The 21,821-nt window shown below is 42.9% G+C and overlaps 1 protein-coding gene across 3 annotated transcripts in view; it reads right to left on the bottom strand.

Annotated features, from left to right (window-relative positions):
• Positions 1–21,821, bottom strand: part of cables1 (Cdk5 and Abl enzyme substrate 1) — a 244,219-nt gene that overhangs the window by 35,583 nt on the left and 186,815 nt on the right. For all 3 annotated transcript variants that reach the window (XM_068031540.1, XM_068031541.1, XM_068031542.1), the window contains one exon: positions 18,239–18,342. In XM_068031540.1, the coding sequence (XP_067887641.1) occupies positions 18,239–18,342 (104 nt within the window). The remainder of the gene's footprint in view (positions 1–18,238; positions 18,343–21,821) is intronic.

Genomic DNA, 21,821 nt, shown 5'->3' with positions numbered 1-21,821 from the left:
TGCCTGAGCCACATTTACAGGGAAATAACAATAAATGAGCTGTTAGTGTCAAAGAAAGACAGCTTTGATAGCATACAGTTAATGGACTGGAATTGCTCATGAGACATTCATTTTTATTCGATATATAAATGTGTGAATGATGGTAAATGTTCTAAAATATTGAAATAAATCATGTGTGAAGCGTTTCATGTACTGTTAAGTGTACAATTAAAAATAACCAGTTCAAAATCTGCGATTTTAAGAAAAATCATTATTTTAAAAGGTTACTGATTAAATTTTCACTGTGCTGCAACATGCTGATTGCAGAGACACAGGGTGAAAGCACCAGGTCTGTACACTGGAGGTGGGGTGCTGGGAGTTGTGAGGATTGGGATGGGGAGATTCTTATGAAAGTTTGGGAATATCAGGAATGACTGGTAGTGTGGTGAAAGGGATCGAGTGTGTTGGGAGAGAATGTCGAGATGGAATTATAACCATCACATGAAGAGGAGTTCAGAGTGACAATGAACATGGAGGAATTGAGGGAGAGCCTGGCTGTGTCTCCCTAGCTGGGCAGTAGTATTGTTGGGGATGAAATTGCAATGCTGCCAGGTGGCCTGCACAGTGATACAAGGAGCCGAATATTGCTGAAGAGTCACAAGCAGCAGCTGTAAGTGATGTCGATGAGTTCACTCCCGTATTTCTCTTACGCCAAGTTCTCTGTCAACAGCTGCTAATGGGAGCTAATCCATGCCAAAACAAGACATTGTGGGAAGGCTGCAAGGTCACAAACGGAAGTACAGATGAGGGAGGCCATCAAGCTTACCCTCCACAGAAACCTGGTTGCAGAGTCTGTTTCATGAATGGTCTTGAGTTTTTTTGCCTCCAATACCCTACTGACCACAGTACTGATACGGCTGTTATCAAAGTCATGAATGGCATCCTATATGACTGTGGTAAATTGGCAGAAATACTCGTCCTTCTTGATCTGTCTGCAGCCTCAAACAGGGTTGACCACGCAACCCCCATGGAATGCCTCTCCACCATAGTCCAGCTGGGTGGGACTGCATTTGCCTGGTTCCATTCTCATCAATGCAGTCATAGCCAGAGAATTGCCTGCAATGGCTTCTCTTCCCACTTTTGCACCATTACCTCTGGGGACCCTCCAAACCAAAATTTTATTTGATAATCCTTGACTCCTATTTCTCATCTATCTAATACCCCTTGGTATCATCCAAAAATAGAGTCAGTTTCCACATGTACGCTGATGATACCCAGCTTTACCTCACCACAATCTCGCTCAACTCCTCCATTGTCTCTAAATTGTCAGACTGTTTGTCTAACATCCAGTACTGGATGTGCAGACATTTCCTCCAATTAAATATAGGGAAAAGTCATCGCCTTCGCTCCTTACCACCAACTCTGTTCCCTAGCCACCAACACCATCCCTCTCCCTGGCAACTGTCTGAGGTCGAACCAGACAGTTCACAACCTTGGTGTTCTATTTGACCCAGAGATGAGCTTCCGACCACATATTATCGCCATCACCAAGACCGTCTATTTCCAACTCTAACAGTCTGACACTGCATGCAACCCCCACCCCCAGATCATCTTCTGCTGAAACCCTCATCAATCGCTTTGTTACTTCCAGTCTTGACTATTCCAATACTGTCCTGGCCAGTCTTCATCTTCCACCCATATAAACTTGAGCAGATCCAAAACGTGCACCATGTCCCGTACACCCAATAACTGCATGCTCACTGACCAACAATGGTTCCCGATCTGGCAATGCCTCGATTTTAAAATTCTCACTGACAACCTTGCGCCCCACCTCTGTAAACTCCTTCAGTCTTAAAACCCTCTGGATCTCTGCACGACTCCAATTCTGACCTCAGTGCTTCCCTGCTTTTAATTGCTGCACCATTGGTGGCCATGCCTTCAGCTGCCTGAGCTCTGGAAGTCCCTCACCAAACCTCTCTGCCATTCTACGTCTCTCTCTCCTCCTTTAAAACAAACCTTAAGATCTATCTCTTTGATCAAGCCTTCGGTCATCTCTTCTAGTAACTTCTTGCGCGATTTGGTGTCAAATTTTATTTGATAATCGCTCCTGTGAAGTGCCTTGCGATGTTTTACTACGCTAAAGGAACTATATAAATGCAAGTTCTTGTTGATGTTGTTGACTGCACCATATCTGCTGTGGTCTGTACGCAACAAATATAGCAATTTCCCACCAAATATCTTGCATTTTCCAGCACTTTGGGAATCTTGGCTGTGCTTAGTTCGTGGTAAGCTTGACTTACGCACATTGCACTAACACGTTAAGAACAACATGGCAGTCAGATATTGCCAAGCTGTATTAGTGGAGGCCTGGTGACTGAACATAGCTGGAATTCCACAACAAGCTTGGTGACTGCAGAGTTTAACACCAGTGAAATATTTCAAGGAGCTCCTGTAATGCTATACATGCTTAATATCGCAATTAAACACGAGCTATAAAATTAAATTTGCATGTTCAAGATCAGCCTGATAAAAATGTGAAGCCAATATGTTCCCAGAAGTTGAAGTTGGCAAATTTTCTTGTCTCTCCTGCATCATCCTGTACAGTAACCAACACACAGTAGTGGAAAAGGAACAGCAGGCTGCAGGTTGCCAGGGAAACCATCAATATAATAAGATTTGTATTGTGACAGGGCCAGCTGAAATCAACGTCCTTCTAAAAATCAGCATAATTTCTGTTGTAAGCTAATCCTTTGTAAGTGACTGAGAGCCCAGTGACCATTGTCAGAAATGGAAATGATGTCCTGGTACATTCAGGTTGATATGAAGGCACATTGGACTTAACTCTCCAATTGTTTGCTGGATGCTTTTGAAAAGTGTCGTGTGGTTCTGTTCACTGTTGTCATTTCGTGTACGTCTGTGGCTGGGCAGCATGTGTTTGGATTGCGGATGGTCACAGATGGTCAAGGACAGTATGCTGGCTTGTGCCTGTTGTTATGACCAAGGTTACAGCAATGCACTGTCTTTCTCTAGTTCCACTTCTCCAAAGGTCACAACATATATTTAAATGTTTTACCCAGCTACCGATATGGCCAATTATATACTTTATCCATATTAGTTTCAGAATTTAAAAAAAACTCCACCAACCAGGCTTCTTTATATATGACAAAATTATTGATTTATTATAAAACAAGACTTATTCAATAAAGATACAAAGCTTATCAACACAGTTTGAAATATGGAAGTATAAATATATACCCTTCTAAAATAACCTAACACACATGCACAGACAAACACAGAGGTTGAAGTTTTAAAAAAAAAGAAAAAACTGGCTCTGCAGAGATCAACTTTTTAAAAAATACTTTAGCTAAGTTATTGTCAATTCTTGAAGAAAAAGGATGAGATATAGAATGTTCCAGATGGCCTTTGGTCTGGTGTCTGGGTACATGTAGACGGCTGTCACGGGAATCTTTCTGGAGCAGTTCTGTTCAGCAAACATCGAGGAGTAGTCTTGCACGCTTTTCAGCAGAATTACTGCATCAGTGGTTTCAACTACCACAGTGGATTCTCAGAAGATTTTCCAAAACAGGTGGAAAAGGATGAGTTGGGCGGCTTCTCTCTCAGCAGGCTATACACCAACTAAGCATTCAAACAGTCCAAGCCAAATTAAAAAGCCAAAACTTCTGACCACCATAAACCTAGACATGCGACTTCTCTGTAAACAACTCCAAAAAACAGCAAGGCTCCTTAATGTTTATTTTAGCACTTCATTGTCTCTTCCAGTGAACGTTTAAAAAAAAAATCCAAAAAGTGTCCTTCCAGTAACCCTTTAAAAAAAAAACCCAGGCACCTCCTCGGTCTTCCAAATGAAGCAATTTTCACTAACTTTTAAAACACAAGTTCTCAAAAAAATATTAATAATGGAAGCACCTTCATGACACTGTGCACAATACAGCAAAGGGCAGGAACACTAGAATTGGAATCAGTCATTGGTTGAGTTTTCATTGCTTTTCAGCTCAAAGTTCCAGAATTTTTTCTGCTTGACTATTAAGTTTGGCTTGTAGAGTTGTAGCAGAATTGCATCAGTTGTTTGTGAATTTGCTCTAGTCCCTGCTCTTTGGGGTAGAAATTGATTTGGCTGATTTTCAGTCATAAAATGTGTGCAAGGAATAATTGCAAAGATCACGAAAAATTGATCCTTGGGCCTCACAATAATAGCACATGGTATGGGTGCAAATCAGGCATCCTCAAGCAGCTCGTGGATCTGGGCTTTCCTAATTTTGGCCAGTTCAGATGGAGAGCAGGTAAGTCCAAGAAAGGGGTTGGTGGGTGTGGAGGAAAACATGAGCAGGATGAGTGCAGGCTGACAGCAGCTCAAGGAGCCAGGAGAAGCACCCACATCAAGGCAAAGTAATAATTGAAAACCTATCTTTTGTTCTGAGCCAATGGTCCCTTTAAGGACTGCTGGTTAGGTCACTGTAGGACTGAATAAATAGTCACAACATTCACAGCACACACATAGCCTAGTTTCTCATGAATATTGCAGAAGGGTTCTGAAACAGGCGCAGGGCTCTTATTTGCATATTTAAATTCAGCCAATGCTGCTTTCAGGCAGCTGCAAGGACAACTAAAAACAAGCAAGGACCAATATTGACAGCCATGACTCTGGCACAGATTGGGCAGAGACATCTGTCCAGAAATTTGTAGATGTTGCGTCCGATCCCCCCTAAAATAAATCGAGCACAATCCTTAGCAATTTCTCTGAGTTTTTAAATTCTCTGTTTGCTGCAGCTCTACAGAAAGAGATTTTTAGAAAACAAAAGAAAAACAACTTACTGAGCAATGGGAGGAGTTCCAGTTTCGCGCAAGCAGCTTCATAGTACGACTAGCATGGAAACACACCATGTCAGGAACGAGTAACTGAAATGCATGTCATCCACAAATTGATGCATTAGTTTAAAATCTGGTTAGTTTATTCCTGCTTGGAATAATCAGCAATGCAGATCAAGTTTAAAGCAAAAACTGCACCAAGTTGTGTCATCATGAGAAGGAGGTAGGGGCAAGCCACCTCAGACTGCTCCCATTCCCCTGCCATTGACCAGGACAGGGGTAGCAAGCTGATCAATGCTCTTAACCCCATCAAGTTCCTGAAGGTGTTCAAGAAGGGAAACCAGGCACCGCTGTCCATCCTCAAAGCGGAGCCACTCTTCACGCTGTCGTCACAATGTGACTGAGTGGTGACAATTCACCTCTACAACCCCCATGTTCCTGTCGTGGATGTACTCACCTTCCTTACTAGGTACGTCAAGGTGGTTGACAGCAGCACTGATGTCAAGGACCCATTTGGGATTTGGATCAGCAAGCGGCAGGTCAAGGTGACCTTGAAGGTCGATGCCAACGAAGCAATCATCCACCCTTCCTCTAGCTTAGCTATCGGGGAAGTCGAGGCTTCTTGGTCTACGCTGGGCAGCCCGGAGTTTGTCGCACCTGTGGCAAATCTGGTCACATGGCAGCTAACTGCAGCACAATTGTCTGCAAGGAAGGCCATCAAACCAAGGTCTGTAAGCAGAGTAAGTGTTGCAAACTGTGTGGTGAGGCAGGCCACCTCCACAAAACCTGCCTCAGTTATGCTCAGGCGGCAAGGTCCAAGGAAAGGCCGGGAGAAGGAACGACGAATGCGTCTGGTGCTGGGAAGGAGACAAACAACCCACTCCGCAGCGAGGAAAGTCTACTTGAGAAGGAGAAGAAAGGGGAGGCAGCTGAAACCAGCGCCGCAGCACCTACCCTGTGCCCGGAAACCCCTCCCCCACAGACAGAATCAATGGAGGAGGAGGCAGCAGATGGACAAACAGGTCAGTGGCAAATGGTACAAAGGAGAACCACAAAGAAAAGACCTCCAAAAGCGGAACAGGCCACCACCCAAACCAGTGGCAAGAGGAGGTTACCGTCTGAGAGACTACAGCAGCTCCTCCTCACTGGACGAGGAAGTGCAGTAACATAAAGCCCCCCAGCCCCCGGGCACTGGAAGCTGTGGTGGGCCCAGCGCGCCCCAAACCCAAAGCGCCGAACCTAGCAACATACCTAGTGCATCCCAGCTCCAGGACACCGAGAGCAACGACACGTCTGGCACACTCCAACTCCGGGAAGCCGGGAGCAGTGATGTTTTTGAGGGGGAACAGCGAGCACAGCCCAATCCTTGCTGCCTACAAGAACAACCCCCCACCCCCCTGATGTCACCCCAGCGAAAGAAAACCTGCATGAGAAACCAGGAGGGGTTTCTGAGCCCAACGAACGTGAAACAGCTTGTGTACACTATGGGTATGCAGGAACATACAGAAGGACTGGGACGAGCAAGGACAAATGGTATGGGAAGCAAAAGACTAACCGAAAAAAAAGGGGATCAAGATTGCTTCAATTAACTTGCGTAGCATTAAATCTACGACACAATGTGTTTCGACCTTGGATTACCTCGCCAAGGTCAAAGCCGATTTACTGTTTCTGCAGGAGTGTGGAATACCACACCTCAGCACCTACAGGCAATGGTTGCGATGGTGGTCCCACGGGCCATCGATCTGGTCAGGGGGAAATGATTCCCCCGGCCTGGGTATTCTGCTGCGGGGAGGTAACTTCACCATCTCCAAAGTTAAGGAGGTGGTGGGCGGTTGCCTCCTCGTAGCAGATGTAATGTACAAAAATGCTCCGCTCCGGTTGATCAATGTGTACACCCCAGTCCAATACAGCGAGCGGCTGATCGTCTTCCAGCAGCTCCCACTACTGCTGGCGACGTCCAGGCCGGTCATTCTAGGCGGTGACTTCAACTGCTTCATCGATGCAGCAGGATGAATCCGCAGTGACGACAGCAAACTAGACGCTACGTCCAGATTCCTAATGGAAACAGTAAAAGATGCCAAGCTGTGAGGCGCTCACGTCGTTGCTGTACGTGGCGCAGGTCTGGCCCATACCCCACGCCTGCGCTGTGGCGGTCACCCGAGCCATTTTCCGCTTCATATGGGGATCCAAAATGGACCGGGTCCAGAGGGACACGATGTTCAAACCTCTGGATAAGGGCGGGAAAAATGCACCCAATGTCACCCTCATCCTGATGACTACCTTCGTGTGCGGCTGCATCAAGCTGTGTGTAGATCTCCAGTACGCAAACTCCAAGTGTCACTACGTGCTGAGGTTCTATCTGCCCCCGGTGTTGCGAAGGATGGGCCTGGTCACATTGCTGCAGAATGCTCCATCCAGTTGGACTGTGCCATATCACCTATCCTTCGTGGAGCAGTTTCTGCGGGAAAACACCTTTGACCACCGATCCATCAGGTAGTGGGCTGCACGGAATGTCCTCAAGGTCCTACGGGAAAAGGAGACGGTGGATCCTGTTGGATGGTTCCCCGAGCAGACCGCCAAAGTTATTTGGCGGAATGCCTCATCACCAGAACTTTCAAACAAGCACCAAGATGTAGCTTGACTGGTGGTGAGAAGAGCCCTCCCCGTCAAATCATTCCTGCATGCCCTGAGTCTTACACCCTCCGCACAATGCCCTCATGGTGGCTGTAGTGGGGAAGAGACAGTTTCCCACCTCCTTCTGGAATGTGTCTTTGCAAAGCAGGTGTGGAAAAAGATGCAGTGGTTTTTGTTGAGGTTCATCCCAAGCAGCTCTATAACACAGGAGTCTGCGCTCTACGGGCTGTTCCCAGGGACGCACACCGAGATAAACATCAACTGCTGCTGGAGGACTATCAAATCGGTGAAAGACGCCCTTTGGTCTGCCCAAAACTTGCTGTTCTTACAGCGCAAAGAGTTGTCCATGACTGAATGTTGCAGACTGGCACATTCCAAGGTCCAGGACTACGTACTAAAACTTGGGGCAGCCGCAGCAAAGGCTCAATGGGGAAAGACCACCACCAAGGTGAACTGAGGGGCTGGATCCATGGAAAACCCCTCGAACTGTATCCAGAAAATATTTGTTCGCTGCAAAATGTACATGGCATGTAAAATGAAATGGAAGGGTTGCGAGGCAACTCACTCCTGTATTGAAGGAAACTGAACTCCTTTGTACTCTTTGTATTGTTGACTGGGTACTGTTTTGAACTGTTTCGTAATGCATTTTTTTTTTTAAACAGATTTTTATGTATGAAGTATATTTTGGAAATAAAAAAAGCTGATCTATGCTCTTAACCCCTCGGACTGTATGCACTCACACTATTTTTGCTGTGTAATGCAAATGTACATTGCATATAAAACAGTTGCAAGAGTTGTGAGGCACCTCATGTTCTGTATCGAAGAAATCTGATCACTATTGTACTTTCCGAAATGTCAAATTTGAACTGCTTTGAACTGTTTTGTAATGTATTTTTTTTTACACATTTTTATCAATAAAGTATATTTTTGGTAAAAAAGCTGGTCTATGCTCTTAACTAAGAGATTATGGGTGCGCCTTGGGAACTTGGGAGAGGAGAAAAGTGTTTTTAAAAAAGGTAAATTAAAAAGTGAAATAACAGCAGAACATATATCTTTGGAGATTCATGCTTATTGGGGCATTATATAGAGAGCTTTATTGACAAATAAGCTCATGTTTGATGCTGACACTGGGTTCTTTTTTCTCCCCACTTGCAGCCAGGTTTCGTAGAAACCAATCGTCCTTATTAAGAATCTCCAAAGTCAGCGAGAGAGAAATCCACACAGATCAAGTTCATTTGCCTGATAATGAGGACATACTTTTTCTCGCTTATCAAAGTCCAGAGAGTTTAGTCTCAGGTGGGCAGCAGCCAAAGCTCAGGGAATGCTCAGTGTGCAGGTGCGTTTTGCTGGAGTTGAACCATGCAGCTGACTAGCACAGAGCACTGATATAAAACACTGGCAAGCTTGCCACCACTTGTTCAGCCAGGAGCACCCTACCTATTTCATTAATGAGTCAGGCTGGTTAATTTATCGCTAAAGCGATCTGCAGTACTGCACAGCTGGATAAGTTAGGGACTGCTATGGACAGTTGACTGAGCTCCAGTCTTCCATCAACTGAATTCAACTACACAGAAATCCTTATTATTACCACCCAGGAAATATAGGCACTGGTTGGTCATGGGACCGGAACGACAGTATGAACAATATTCCATTGCCCAACGGTCACTGTTCACCTGGCTGGACAGCAACATTATGCCATGCTAGACTAAGTGAGTGGAGAATTTAATTACCTCACTAAGCTAGGTGGAAGCCTATGAAAGGACCATCCCAGACATAAAATCTACATCCTGATTTCCATGTTTTCTCAGTCGCTGATTTTAGTTTCACTCACGCAATCACACACACACAAACACAGGCAGACATACAGAAATAAAGCACAGGCAGACACACACACACACACACAAATAGTACAGGCAGATACACAGATAGACAGACATACAGCACAGGCACAGACACACACAGAAACACATATACACACAGCACAGAAGCTATTGTTAGATTAACACTTCCCCAAGGATTTTTTCATTAAGCTTTCAATGAGCAGCACCTTAAACAAGTAGCCATTTGTCATGTCCAGGCTTAGTGGTCATGATGCTGGATGTCACAGGGCACTCGGGATAGTGTAGTTTCATGGGAGCAGAGTACATGCCAAAACTCCCAAGATGCACCTATCACCCACTCAGCTTAGCTGCTGCCTGGCCCGGTTGAAGAATTTTTTTCCATATGGTTGTCATGGCAAATTCTACGTATTACAGTCTCACAATAACAGGCCAAGAACTACACTTGATGCATTTCTGTCATATACACAGAATTTTTACATAGACTTACACAGAAGGTACAGCACAGAAACTAGCCATTCAGCCCAACCAGTCTCTGCTGGTTTGTGCACAGCAGCTGGAAACCCACAGCACCCAAGGCTACTTGATGCATCCAACTGTGGCACAAAAGCACAATTCAAGTCCCAGGGGGTTGGGAGGGGAGGGCAGGGGACAAACCAAACAGCGGAAATACATTGCAAATCGTTTTTAACATTAAGTGGCTAATGTTACATGGAGGTCTTGCTTCAGAATGGAGTCATTTTTAAGTTGTACATGCTGGCCTTGATTTTCCACCAGGTTACACCAGCTCCCTGGATTGGAGTGGCAAATGCCTAACTAGACTACATGGAGCGTTTTAAAAAAAAGATCTAGCATGATCACCGCACAACATTAAAACCGTCTTCCACTTCCTTGGTATATTGGATGGTTCTGGCTTTGACCCGACTATCAAATCTCAATTTTTACAGTGCCAAATCAATCATTCACCACTACCAGTTCTATTATTCACTGTAAAGAGAAAAGACAGGACAATTTCTGTCCTCTTCATAATCTATGTGTATAAAAATAAGATTTACCTTGACTTTGATTAAACAGCCTCACATTCCTGCATGAAAGGGTTGTTTTCTCCCAGAAAACAAACTTCCTCTCACATTTTATAAACCAATTAGAAGGTCTTTAACCTTCAATTCAATGAAAGTTCACAAAATTTATTTTTTTAAGCAATATAATGACACAACTGAGGAGTTATGCTTCATTCCCTGTGTATTCTATGATTCGTACCTTACAAATGGATTAAATTTGGAGACATTGTTGGAGAGACTTCCTTACTTGCCAAAGTATGAAGAAATGATTGCATCCCAGGCACAACGACGATGATGGCAGTTTTTCAGCCTTCCATGATGAAAAACAGGCACCGACTTATTGACAGATCCCCACTCTACATCTTGATGTATTAAATGAGCACATAAGCAAGTTTAACATGTCCCAACTCAATGTCTGTGAGGGACTGGTCTGAATCATTTGGTTCTGAGAGACTTTTCCAGCAAGGCGATCTGAAGAAAGGAGCTGTTTTATTCTCTCTCAAGAAAAGTTCTACAAAGCTACAAGCCAAGTTAATTCCCTGAGCAAGGAAAAAAGGCTTTTCTTTTTCAACAAATTATTTGTATTGCTGTGCTCATCGTTGATAGAACTATTTAATGTTAGGGCAGCCGAACTGTTTATATACCTATCAAGGACAGAGTATTTTCATCAAATCCGGATGAAGACTTCAAGTGAACTTTGATTATCTTCACATCAAACGACCTCATTCACTAGGTATGTAAAACGCAAAAACTTACTTATTTATTTTATTCTTAAGAGACAGCTAATTTAAAAACTCCACCTTTAAAATCGGACCACTGTTATTTTTGAATGGGTGTGAGAGAATGCGGGAGTTAGATTAAGTTAAGAAGTTATAAGGTCTTTAGACATAGGTTTATCTTAATAGTGTTTTAAGATTTAGTTTTTTAATAAACGGATAATTTGCAGTTGTCTAAAGATACTTGGTTTAGTCGCTTCCATTCTGGGGATACTAGAGTGTTTAATTTGCCTTTTTTTCCCCAATTTGGTAAAAGCTGAATAATATGCTGTAACCTGTAGAGTGATGGGACTGAATTAACAGTGCGTTGCTCCCACCGCGGTCGTAACATTGTTCAATAATGATTTCACAGAGAAGTTGTGAAATCATTATCGAATATCACTGGCAGGAAGGTAATGGACTAAGGATTATAGATAATGACATTTCTGATTTATCACTTTCAAATATCTCTCATACTGTTGAAGCAATCAAGTTTCCACAATATGGTGCAATTCACTACAGACTAGGGTTCAAAAAGATAATTCAAATCTAACACCTACCATTAATTTTAGAGAAAATGTCAGTGAGCAAAACCCAGACGGGGAATTTCTATTCCACTGTCAAAACAATCTTTTCACCAAAGAGAAAGAATTCCAGTCATTGACCTGGAGCCTGACATTTATAAACATTTATTACTGCTCTGTGATTAATCACAGCATTTTTTTTTAAGTAGCTACAATTACATTTTGCCTAATACGAACATTGGTTTTAAAGGAAATAAAAACAGAAAGTGCTGGAAATACTCAGCAGATCTGACAGCATCTGTGGAGAGAAAAGCAGTGTTAACATTTCAGGTCTGTGACCTTTCATCAGAACTGGATATTGGTTTTTAAAGGATAGGTGAGGCTAGCAGTGATGCATCACAGCTGCAGCTCCAGCACCAGACAATCCATGAGATTCATTAGTGGGGATATGAATTCTTCTGATCACTATGTCATAAATAGACTTCTGAAAATTTCCACTCTTTGGTATTTTGGTCTTTCAAAACATGTTTATAATTCAGCGAGAAGTAGCAACCAAAGTCTTCACAAACACATTTATGTTGTTGCTACATTAACATTTCTTCCGTTCTCATGGAGTTGAAAAGTCATTCAAAAAAGCTGCTGAGCTAATCATCAGATGTAGTTCATGGCAGACATTAGTTACTAGGTATCCTGACTTCATGTTATGAACTTACAGAACCAATCATTACTTTGAGATCTGGGATCCAAACCTAACTAGCAGTTCTCACACAAGTTGCTATATTTACTCAATATCTACCTCTCAACATTTGTTAGTGTAAAATATGTCAACTGAGGTGTCAAAATACTAACTCAAGATCAAGATACATATTGGCCCATTTCTGCCCCTGCCTTGGTTTATCAGCTGCTGTAACCCTCATCCATGCCTTTGTTACCTCTAGATTCAACAATTCCAATGCTCCCCTGGCCCACCTTGGAGCCTCTGTAAACTTGAGGTCAGCCAAACTCTGCTGCTGATATCCTAACTTTCACCAAGTTCCATTAACCTATTATCCCTGTGCTTGCTGAACTTCCAGTCTGCCAACGCCTCGACTTTACCCTTTCTTACCCTTATTTTCCCTCCTTGTACCTTCCTATCTCTGCAACCTCCTCCGGCCCTCAAAAAAAACTTTTGAGATCTCGGCGCTCCTCTAATTCTGGCTTCTTGCACATCCCTGATTTTCTTCACTCCACCATTAGCATCTGTGCCTTCAACTACCTTGGCCCTAAATGCTGGAATTCCCTTCCTAAATGTCTCTGCCTCTCTACCCCTCTCTCTTCAAGACACTACTTAAAATCTACCTCTTTGACCAAGCTTTTGGCCATCTGTCCTAATATGTGGCTGAGAAAACTCCTGTAAAGTGCCTTGGGACGTTTTACTGCTTTAGAGGTGCTATACAAATGCACATTCTTGTTAATGGTCTGCAGGAGAGTCAAGTACGGATAAATGCGTTTGATAAAATACAACATAAAAGACTGGTAAACAAACTTAAGGCTCATAGGAGAGTCAGTGCCAATAGGATACAAAATTGGCTTAAAGGACAGAAAACTGCGAGTCGTAGTAAAGGGTGCTTTTCAGACTAAAGGATGGGAGACAGTGTGTTCCCCGAGGGTCAGAGCTGGGACCACTGCTTTTTTTGATAGATATATATAAATGACTTGGATCTTGGACTACAGAGTAGAATCTCAAAATTTACAGATGACACCAAACTTGGAGGTGTGGCAAACAGTGAGGATGATATGAACCACCTACAACAGGACACAGATAGGCTAGCAGAATGGGCAGACAGGCGGCAGATGGAATTTAATACTGACAAGTGAGAGTTGATGCATTTTGGCAGATGGAATAGGGAGAGGCAATATATACTTAATGGCACACTTCTAAACAGTGTGCAGGAACAGAAGGACCTGGGGGCTGCATGTGTATTGATCTTTGAAGGTGGCAGGACATATTGAGAGAGTGGTCAGTAAAGCATATAGGATCTTGGGCTTCATAAATAGAGGCATGGAGTACAAAAGCAGGAGAGTTATGCTCCTGTTAGGCTCCAACTGGAATCTTGCATCAGTTCTGGTCACCACACTTTAGGAAGGATGTTAAGGTCTTTGAGAGGGTGCAGAGATTTACCAGAATGATTCTAGGGATGAGGGATTTTAGTTACAAGGTTAGGTTGGAAAAACTGGGCTTGTTCTCCTTAGAGCAAAAGAGATTAAAGGAAGATTTAATACAGGAGTACAAGATTACGACAGGCTTGGATAAGTTAGACAAGGAAAAACTGTTCCCATTAACTAATGGTACAAGGTCTAGGGGACACAGAGATAAATCAACAATTTCAAATGGAAATTGGATGATCAGTTGAAGGAAATAAACTTACAGGGCTACAGGGATCAAGTGGGGGAGTGGGACCATATACAGGGCCTTGGTGAAACCACACCTGGAATATTGTGTGCAGTTTTGGTCTCTTTATCTGAGAAAGGATGTTCTCGTTATAGAGGGAGTGCAGCGAAGGCTTACCAGACTGATTCCTAGGATGGTGGGACTGACATATGAGGAGAGATGGAGTCGGTTAGGATTATATTCACTGGAGTTCAAAAGAGTGAGGGGGGATCTCATAGAAACCTATAAAATTCTAACAGGACTTGACTGGGTAGATGCAGGAAGGATGTTCCCAATGGTGGGGGAGTCCAGAACCAGGGCTCATTGTCTAAGGATACGGGGTAAACCTTTCAGGACTGAGATAAGGAGAAATTTCTTCACCCAGAGAGTGGTGAGCCTGTGGAATTCGCTACCACAGAAAGCGGTTGAGGCCAAAACACTATGTTTTCAAGAAGGAGTTAGATATAGCTCTTGGGTCTAAAGGGATCAAAGGGTATGGGGCGAAAGCGGGAACAGGTTACTGAGTTGGATGATCAGCCATGATCATAATGAATGGCGGAGCAGGCTTGAAGGGTCCAAGGGCCTACTCCTGCTCCTATCTTCTGTGTTTCTATGGGAATGACCTGATTGCTCTGTGGAGAGCCGGCATGGACTCGACAGGCCGAATGGCCTCCTGCTGTGCCATTAATGACTCTATGACTCCAGATGCTCTCAACAGTCTGTTTATATGCTTAGTGCACTTTGTTCACGTATCAGGCATAATTTTGACTGGGTGTTAGTGTAAAATCGTCAATATTGATTTTGATTTCTAGTTGATGGCTGAATTGATATCACTCATTTTACACCATCATCCAAAGTCAAAATTACCCCCTTCTTACCCACTGCCACAGCCACACAGCTGGCAAATAAAGATGAAAGTGTGTCCCATCGCTCAGTGCAGACTAAAATTGCACGGATTTCACAATAGTTCCCACTAATATGCACAGCACTCTGCATTTCCAAATAGCTTCTGATTGGCCAAGTTTAATTGGACTTTGCCCTTCAGTGCAAGAGAATATAAAGTACTCATTTTAATTCTTATGGTGCAGTTTTGCCATAAGAGGCAACCAGACTCGCAAAACATTAACTGAGCCTTCGTAAGCTTTTCTCTGTATCGCATTACACCCTCAAAGTTATATATTATTAATAGTTAATTTTGATTTTATTTTATTTATTTTTATTTAGAGATACAGCACTGGAACAGGCCCTTCGGCCCGCCGAGTCTGTGCCGACCATCAACCACCCATTAATACTAATTCTACACTAACCCCATATTCCTACCACATCCCCACCTTCCCTCACCACCTACCTATACTAGAGGGGCAATTTACAATGGCCAATTTACCTATCAACCTGCAAGTCTTTGGCTGTGGGAGGAAACCGGTGCACCCGGTGAAAACCCACGCGGTCACAGGGAGAACTTGCAAACTCCGCACAGGCAGTACCCAGAATCGACCCGGGTCGCTGGAGCTGAGAGGCTGCAGTGCTAACCACTGTGCCACCCTCAGCATGCATAAACATTATGTACAGTATGTGCTGGTTGTACAGTTGCTGTCTGCTGGTTTTCAATTGTGGATATGATGCCACTTAAATACTGAAATAAATTGATCAATTATGACGGGGCTGTCGAAGGAGCCTCGGTAAGATGCACTGCAGCAACTCACCAAGGCTTCTTCAACAGCATCTTCCAAACCTTCGACCTCTACCGCCTAGAAGGACCAGGGCAGCAGATACATGGGAACACCATCATCTGCAAGTTCCCCTCCATGCCACACACCATCCTGACTTGGAACTATATCGCCATTCCTTCACTGTCACTGGGTTAACATCCTGGAGCTCCCTTCCTAACAGCACTGTGGGTGTACCTACCCCACATGGACTGCAGCGGTTCAAGGAGGCAGCTCACCACCACCTTCTCAAGGGCAATTAGGGATGGGCAATAAATGCTGACTTAGCCAGCGATGCCCACATCCCATGAACAAATTAAAAATTAAATATCCATTTCTTTCTAGATGCTATAGATATTACCATTGGAAATAAAATAAATTAACATTTCAAGGACTAAAACGGCAGGCTTCCCTTCATCACATCAACAATTATAACAAAGCTCTCATTTACACTTTTAATGTTGAGGCTAAAACGTGTCCTGCTATCTCCCCTATCAGCTCTCTTTGTAACCTTCAGCAGTATGAATAAGTAATCACATTCAGCAGGTTTGTAAAGTGCAGAGAAAACTCATTACCCAAGAGAGCTGAAGTTGCACCTGTAGTGTTTCCTCGAGGGATAATTAATGATTGAAAGCAATTAAAAATGAATTACACCCACAATGGATTGATAGATACATTCTGTCCAGTGTGCTACAGTACTAAGCCAAATGTACCAGAGATCTCAAGTTTGAGTCCTGCTCCATGTTGAGTTAGTTGATCTCAGCCAGAGTAACAGTCGCAGTATTACAGCTGGACTGAGGGCTTGGAGAAAAGGGAAGAAATCAGTTTGCTGCACAATGGGGTAGATTTTGGGCCGCGCCTGTTTTCTAGCCTGCCTGATCGAGGAGGCCCAAAGAGCAATGGGTTTGGTCTTCAGGCCTTGTCAGCACATTCAGCCCAATCTTCCAGCGCTGGCCACACCTCCAGAGATCAATATCAGGCCATTTGCTTCACCAGTGGCATCCCTCAGGCTGAATCCCAGGAGGAAGTGGCTAGTTTTTGGGGGGGGGGGGGCTGGGTCCCGGTGGGAGGGGTGGTGTTGTTGATGGCGATTCTTGTGCAGTCAGGGGAGTATTCCTTCTCTTCCTAGCTCCACAGGAGTAGTTATTTTAAAAAAATGTATTTAACTGTGCAGATTGGATGCTGCAAGTCCCACAGCCAAATTCGTATGTGTTGCTCTCATTATACGATACAATGCACACCAATTTCTTCTCAAACACAATTTCTGGTGAAAATCATTGATGTGAATATTGGTTGTGAAGAAATGGGGACTGCATGTGATGCCAATATTTAAATAATCTGCAGCATTCACAGCCTGGGCTCGCACATCAAGACTACTTTGGTAATGCACCAGAATGAAAATATCACATAAGGAACTGTAACTCAGTAAAAGTCAGTGCTTTCCAAGAGATGGGGAGTTCAAACTGAACTCCCTTCTTACTCCTCACTCCCAATTTTTAACAAAAGCAAAATACCGTGGACGCTGGAAATCAAGGCGACCCATTTTTAACTCACATTCCTTGCTATTTGAATCCTATCACTTCGTCTGGAGTAATCTCCTTAATATCCTTGAAAACTTCACCTTGAAGTCTCTTTTCCAAAGAAAACAAGTTTAATCCTCCTCCCATCTCTTAATATTTCCTCACAATAAATCCTTGATATTTTAGAGTCATAGAGTCAGATTTATACAGCACAGAAACAGGCCCGTCGCCCCATTGTGTTCAGGCTGATCATCAAGCACCTACCTATTCTAATCCCATTTTCCAGAACTTGGCCCATAACCTTGTATGCTATGGTGTTTCAAGTGCTCAGCTAAATACTTATTAAATGTTGTGAGGGTTCCTGCCTCTACCACCCCTTCAGGCAGTGTCTTCCAGATTCCAACCACCCTCTGGGTGAAGATTGTTTTCCTCAAATCCCCTCGAAACCTCCTGCCCCTCAGCTTAAATCTATGCCCCCTGGTATTGAGACCTCCACTAAGGGAAAAAGTTTCTTCCTATCTACCCCCTCATAATTTTATATACCTCAATCATGTTCCCACTGAGCTTTCTCTGCTCTAAGGAAAACAACCCTAGCCTTTTCAGTCTTTCTTCATAGCTGAAATGCTCCAGCCCAGGCAACATCCTGGTGAATCTCCTCTGCACCCTCTCCAGTGCAATCACATCCTTCCTATAGTGTGGTGCCCAGAACTATACACAGTACTCCAGCTGTGGCCTAACTAGCATTTTATACAGCTCCATCATAACCTCCCTGCTCTTATATTCTGTGCCTCAGCTAATAAAGGCTTTGAATGTCATGTACTATTCACAATAATTCTTGAACAGCAATGTTTTATAACACTAATTTGACAGGAATGAGGATGTTTAGAAAATTTGGAGACATGATTTACAGTCTACAGTCTCATGGCTGCATTCAGCTGCACAAATCCAATGTAAACAAATGAGAGCGTACTAACTGGCACCTACCATATAGGAAGGGAAGATCAAAACTCTTTTATGTTTTCCGCATGGCCACTGTGGGTCATCCAGCAGGTTAGGGTCATATTCCGCAAACTCCCCCAATTCATTGCCTGTAATAAAATACCAATATTATTGTAAAAAAAAGCAAAATACTGTAGATGCTGGAAATCTGAAATAAGAACAAAAAATGCTGGAAATACTCGCATCTGTGGAGAGAGAAGCAGAGTTAACATTTCAGGTCTGTGACCTTTCATCAGAACTGGCAAAGGTCACTGACCTGAAACGTTAACTCTGCTTCTCTCCCCAATATTATTGTATTCTTCCCAGAAGCATTCTATTTATCTATTCTTGCATTTCTCAAACATTACTGGAAGAATCATGCAAACATAATTGAGAATAAACAGGTAAACACAATTATCCAAGGGCCACTCGACAATTCCTATTGCCTCACATTTTTATTTAAACTTACACAATAGCTGTTGCAGATACGATTATAATTCCGGTTTTATTATATACATAGAGGTACTGGAGAAGGTGCAATAAAGATTTACAACAATGAAATCAGAAACGATGATCTAGAACTATCAGGAAAGACTAAGAGGCTTGTACTATTTTCTCTAGAACAGAGAAGGCTGAGGGGTGATCTGATAGAGGTCTTTAAAATTATGAAAAGGTTTGATAGGGTAGATGTAGAGAAGGTTGAGAAGATTTGATAGCAGTGTTCAAAGTCATGAGGGGTCTGGACAACGTAGATAGAGAGAAACTGTTCCCATTGGCAGAAGGGCTGAGAACTAGAGGACACATATTTAATGTGAATGGCAAAAGCACCAAAGGCGCCTTGAGGAAAAACTTTTTTATGCAGCGAGTGGTTAAAATCAGGAATGCACTGCCTGAAAGAGTGGTAGAGGCAGATTCAAATCATGGCTTTCAAAAGGGAATTGGATAATTACCTTCAGAGAAAAAAAATATAGGGCTAGGGAAAAAGGTGGGGGAGTGGGACTAGGCAAGTTGTTCTCGCAGAGAGACTGCATTGACAAGACAGGCCAAATGGCCTCCTCCTCTGCTGTAACCATTCTATGACTTTATGATGTTTCCATTTGCAGGCAAGTCTAAAACAAGGGGACATAAATGTAAGATAGTCACTAATAAATCCAATAAAGGAATTCAGGAGAAACTTCTTTACCCAGAAAGTGGTTAGAATATGGAGCTCGATCCTACATAGTGTTGTTGATGCAAATAGCACAGATGTGTGTAAAGAGGAAGTTAGATAAGTATATGAAAGAGAAAGGATCAGAAGAATATGTTGACAGGGTTAGATGAATTAAAGGAGGTTGAAGGAGAAGAAAGGAGAAGAAAACAAGGGGAAACATTTTTTTAAATGTTACAAAGATAAAGCTATATTATGACAACAATAAGAAAAGATCTGAAGCTTCCATCAATCCATCTGCCTAAAAGTCATGTTTTGAGCTGCTGTACTGGGCACCAGCTCCTGTACGGAGTCTGACACCATTTCCTCAGCACCATCCTCATTTTCTTTAGCTGCTATCTCACTAACTCCTTCGGTAAATATCAACAGCCTTAGTGCAGAGCAGTTTTCCAAGTCATTTTATAATGGACATAATTTATATTTATAACTCTAATTACAGATTAATTTGTTATTTTTAATATTGTAACACGTAAAAATAACACTGTAAAGAATGCTCTTTAGACTTTGATATCAACATTTCATTACCTACAATAGATCATGAAAACTCCACTTTATTAATGTTGGTACTGAGGCTATAAATAATTTTCCTTTTTGGTTTTTGGAAATCATTTACCAGCAATGTTTAAAATGTTATGCCACAGTATTTAATTGCTGAGCGTGACACAACTGACTAAGAAATTATCTGAAGGCCTGGGTTAAAATGTAGCTCTCTCCTGAAACAGTCCCCAACTAAAATGAGGCAGGATTCACTTTTCTAGCACAAGGGTTCCGGCACTTTATGTGAGAAACTAATCACCTTTGCACTGTTTGTATTTTGTGACTTGATGCTGTTTTAAACTGTTTGGTAATGTATTTTTTACAAATTTTTATGAATAAAGTATATTTTGGAAATTAAAAAAAATTAATTCCCTTACAGGCTGTTCTGGTATGGTAGTGTAGTGGATATATTATTACACTAGTAATCCAGAGGGACCTGGATTAATATTGCACAGAAGAAGTGTTCAAATCCAACCATGTAATAAATTGTTTCTCTTAGTTCCTACATTACAACAGTAACTATACCGCAAAAGTACTTCATTTGCTATCAAGCACTTTGGGAAGTCCTGAGGTCGTGAAAGGCACGATATAAATGCCAATCTTTCTTTGGTTCCGAGAATGTAATTCTCTCAAGCACTCAATAATGCAAGGTCAACTTATTTAAATATTTTACTGGTACTCCTGGTATGTAAATGCAAGTTGTGCTGGGTGCATCAGATAGCCCAAATATCAATGTAGGACTTCTGATCAACGGTGGAGGGCGCAATTTCTTCTCTATTTGGATTGGGATGGGGAGGTCAAAGGCAGGGCACTTGGTTTTATTTTCATTTTGCTTAGAAAAAATTAACTTTCGGTAATTTAAAAGCAATCAGGTCTTGTTTTTTGTGATTTGCTCACCTTTTGCGCCATTCCCCACCTACTGCAATACATGTGGCGAAGGTACTTCCACAGTGTTGCTAGGCAGGAGTTCCAAGTTTTTGACCCAGTGACAGTGAAGTGCTATATTTGGTGTGTGACTTGGAGGGGAACTTGCAAGTGGTGGTGTTCCCATGCACTTGCTGCCCTTGTCCTTCTTTGTGCTACAGGTCACAGGTTTGGGACGTGCTGTCAAGGAAGCCATGGTAAGTTGCTGCAGAGTATCTTGTAGATGTAGATGTTGTAGATCCACCCAAGAGGATAACGAGCGAAAGAACAGGGCCCATTAGCGACCTAAGTGGCAATCTGTGTGTGGAGCCGGAGGATATAGGTGAGGTTTTAAACGATTACTTTTCATCTGTGTTCACTATGGAGAAGGATGATGTAGGTTATAGAGATCAGGGAGGGGGATTGCAATATACTTGAACATATTAGCATTGAAAGGGAGGAAGTATTAGCAGGCTTAAAAGTGGATAAATCCCCAGGCCCAGACGAGATGTATCCCAGGCTGTTATGCGAGACAAGGGAGGAAATAGCAGGGGGTTCTGACACAAATTTTCAGATCCTCTCTGGCCACAGGAGAGGTACCCGACGACTGGAGGACAGCGAATGTGGTGCCATTATTCAAGAAGGGTAGCAGGGATAATCCAGGTAATTACAGGCCAGTGAGTCTAACATCAGTGGTAGGGAAACTATAGGAAAGAATTCTGAGGGTTAGGATTAATCTCCACTTGGAGGGGTCAATAACCAGGGGGCATAGATTTAAGGTAAGGGGAAGGAGGTTTAGAGGGGATTTGAGGAAACATTTTTTTCACTCAGAGGGTGGTTGGAATCTGGAACACACTGCCTGTGAAGAGGTGGTAGAGGCACAAACCCTCACAACATTTAAGTAGTATTTAGATGAACACTTGAAATGCCATAGCATACAAG

This window comes from Heterodontus francisci, chromosome 5 (assembly GCF_036365525.1).
Source record: "Heterodontus francisci isolate sHetFra1 chromosome 5, sHetFra1.hap1, whole genome shotgun sequence".
In the NCBI taxonomy this organism is placed as follows: domain Eukaryota; kingdom Metazoa; phylum Chordata; class Chondrichthyes; order Heterodontiformes; family Heterodontidae; genus Heterodontus; species Heterodontus francisci.
Note: the sequence above shows the minus strand (reverse complement) of the source record. Positions and strands in the feature narration are given on the sequence as shown.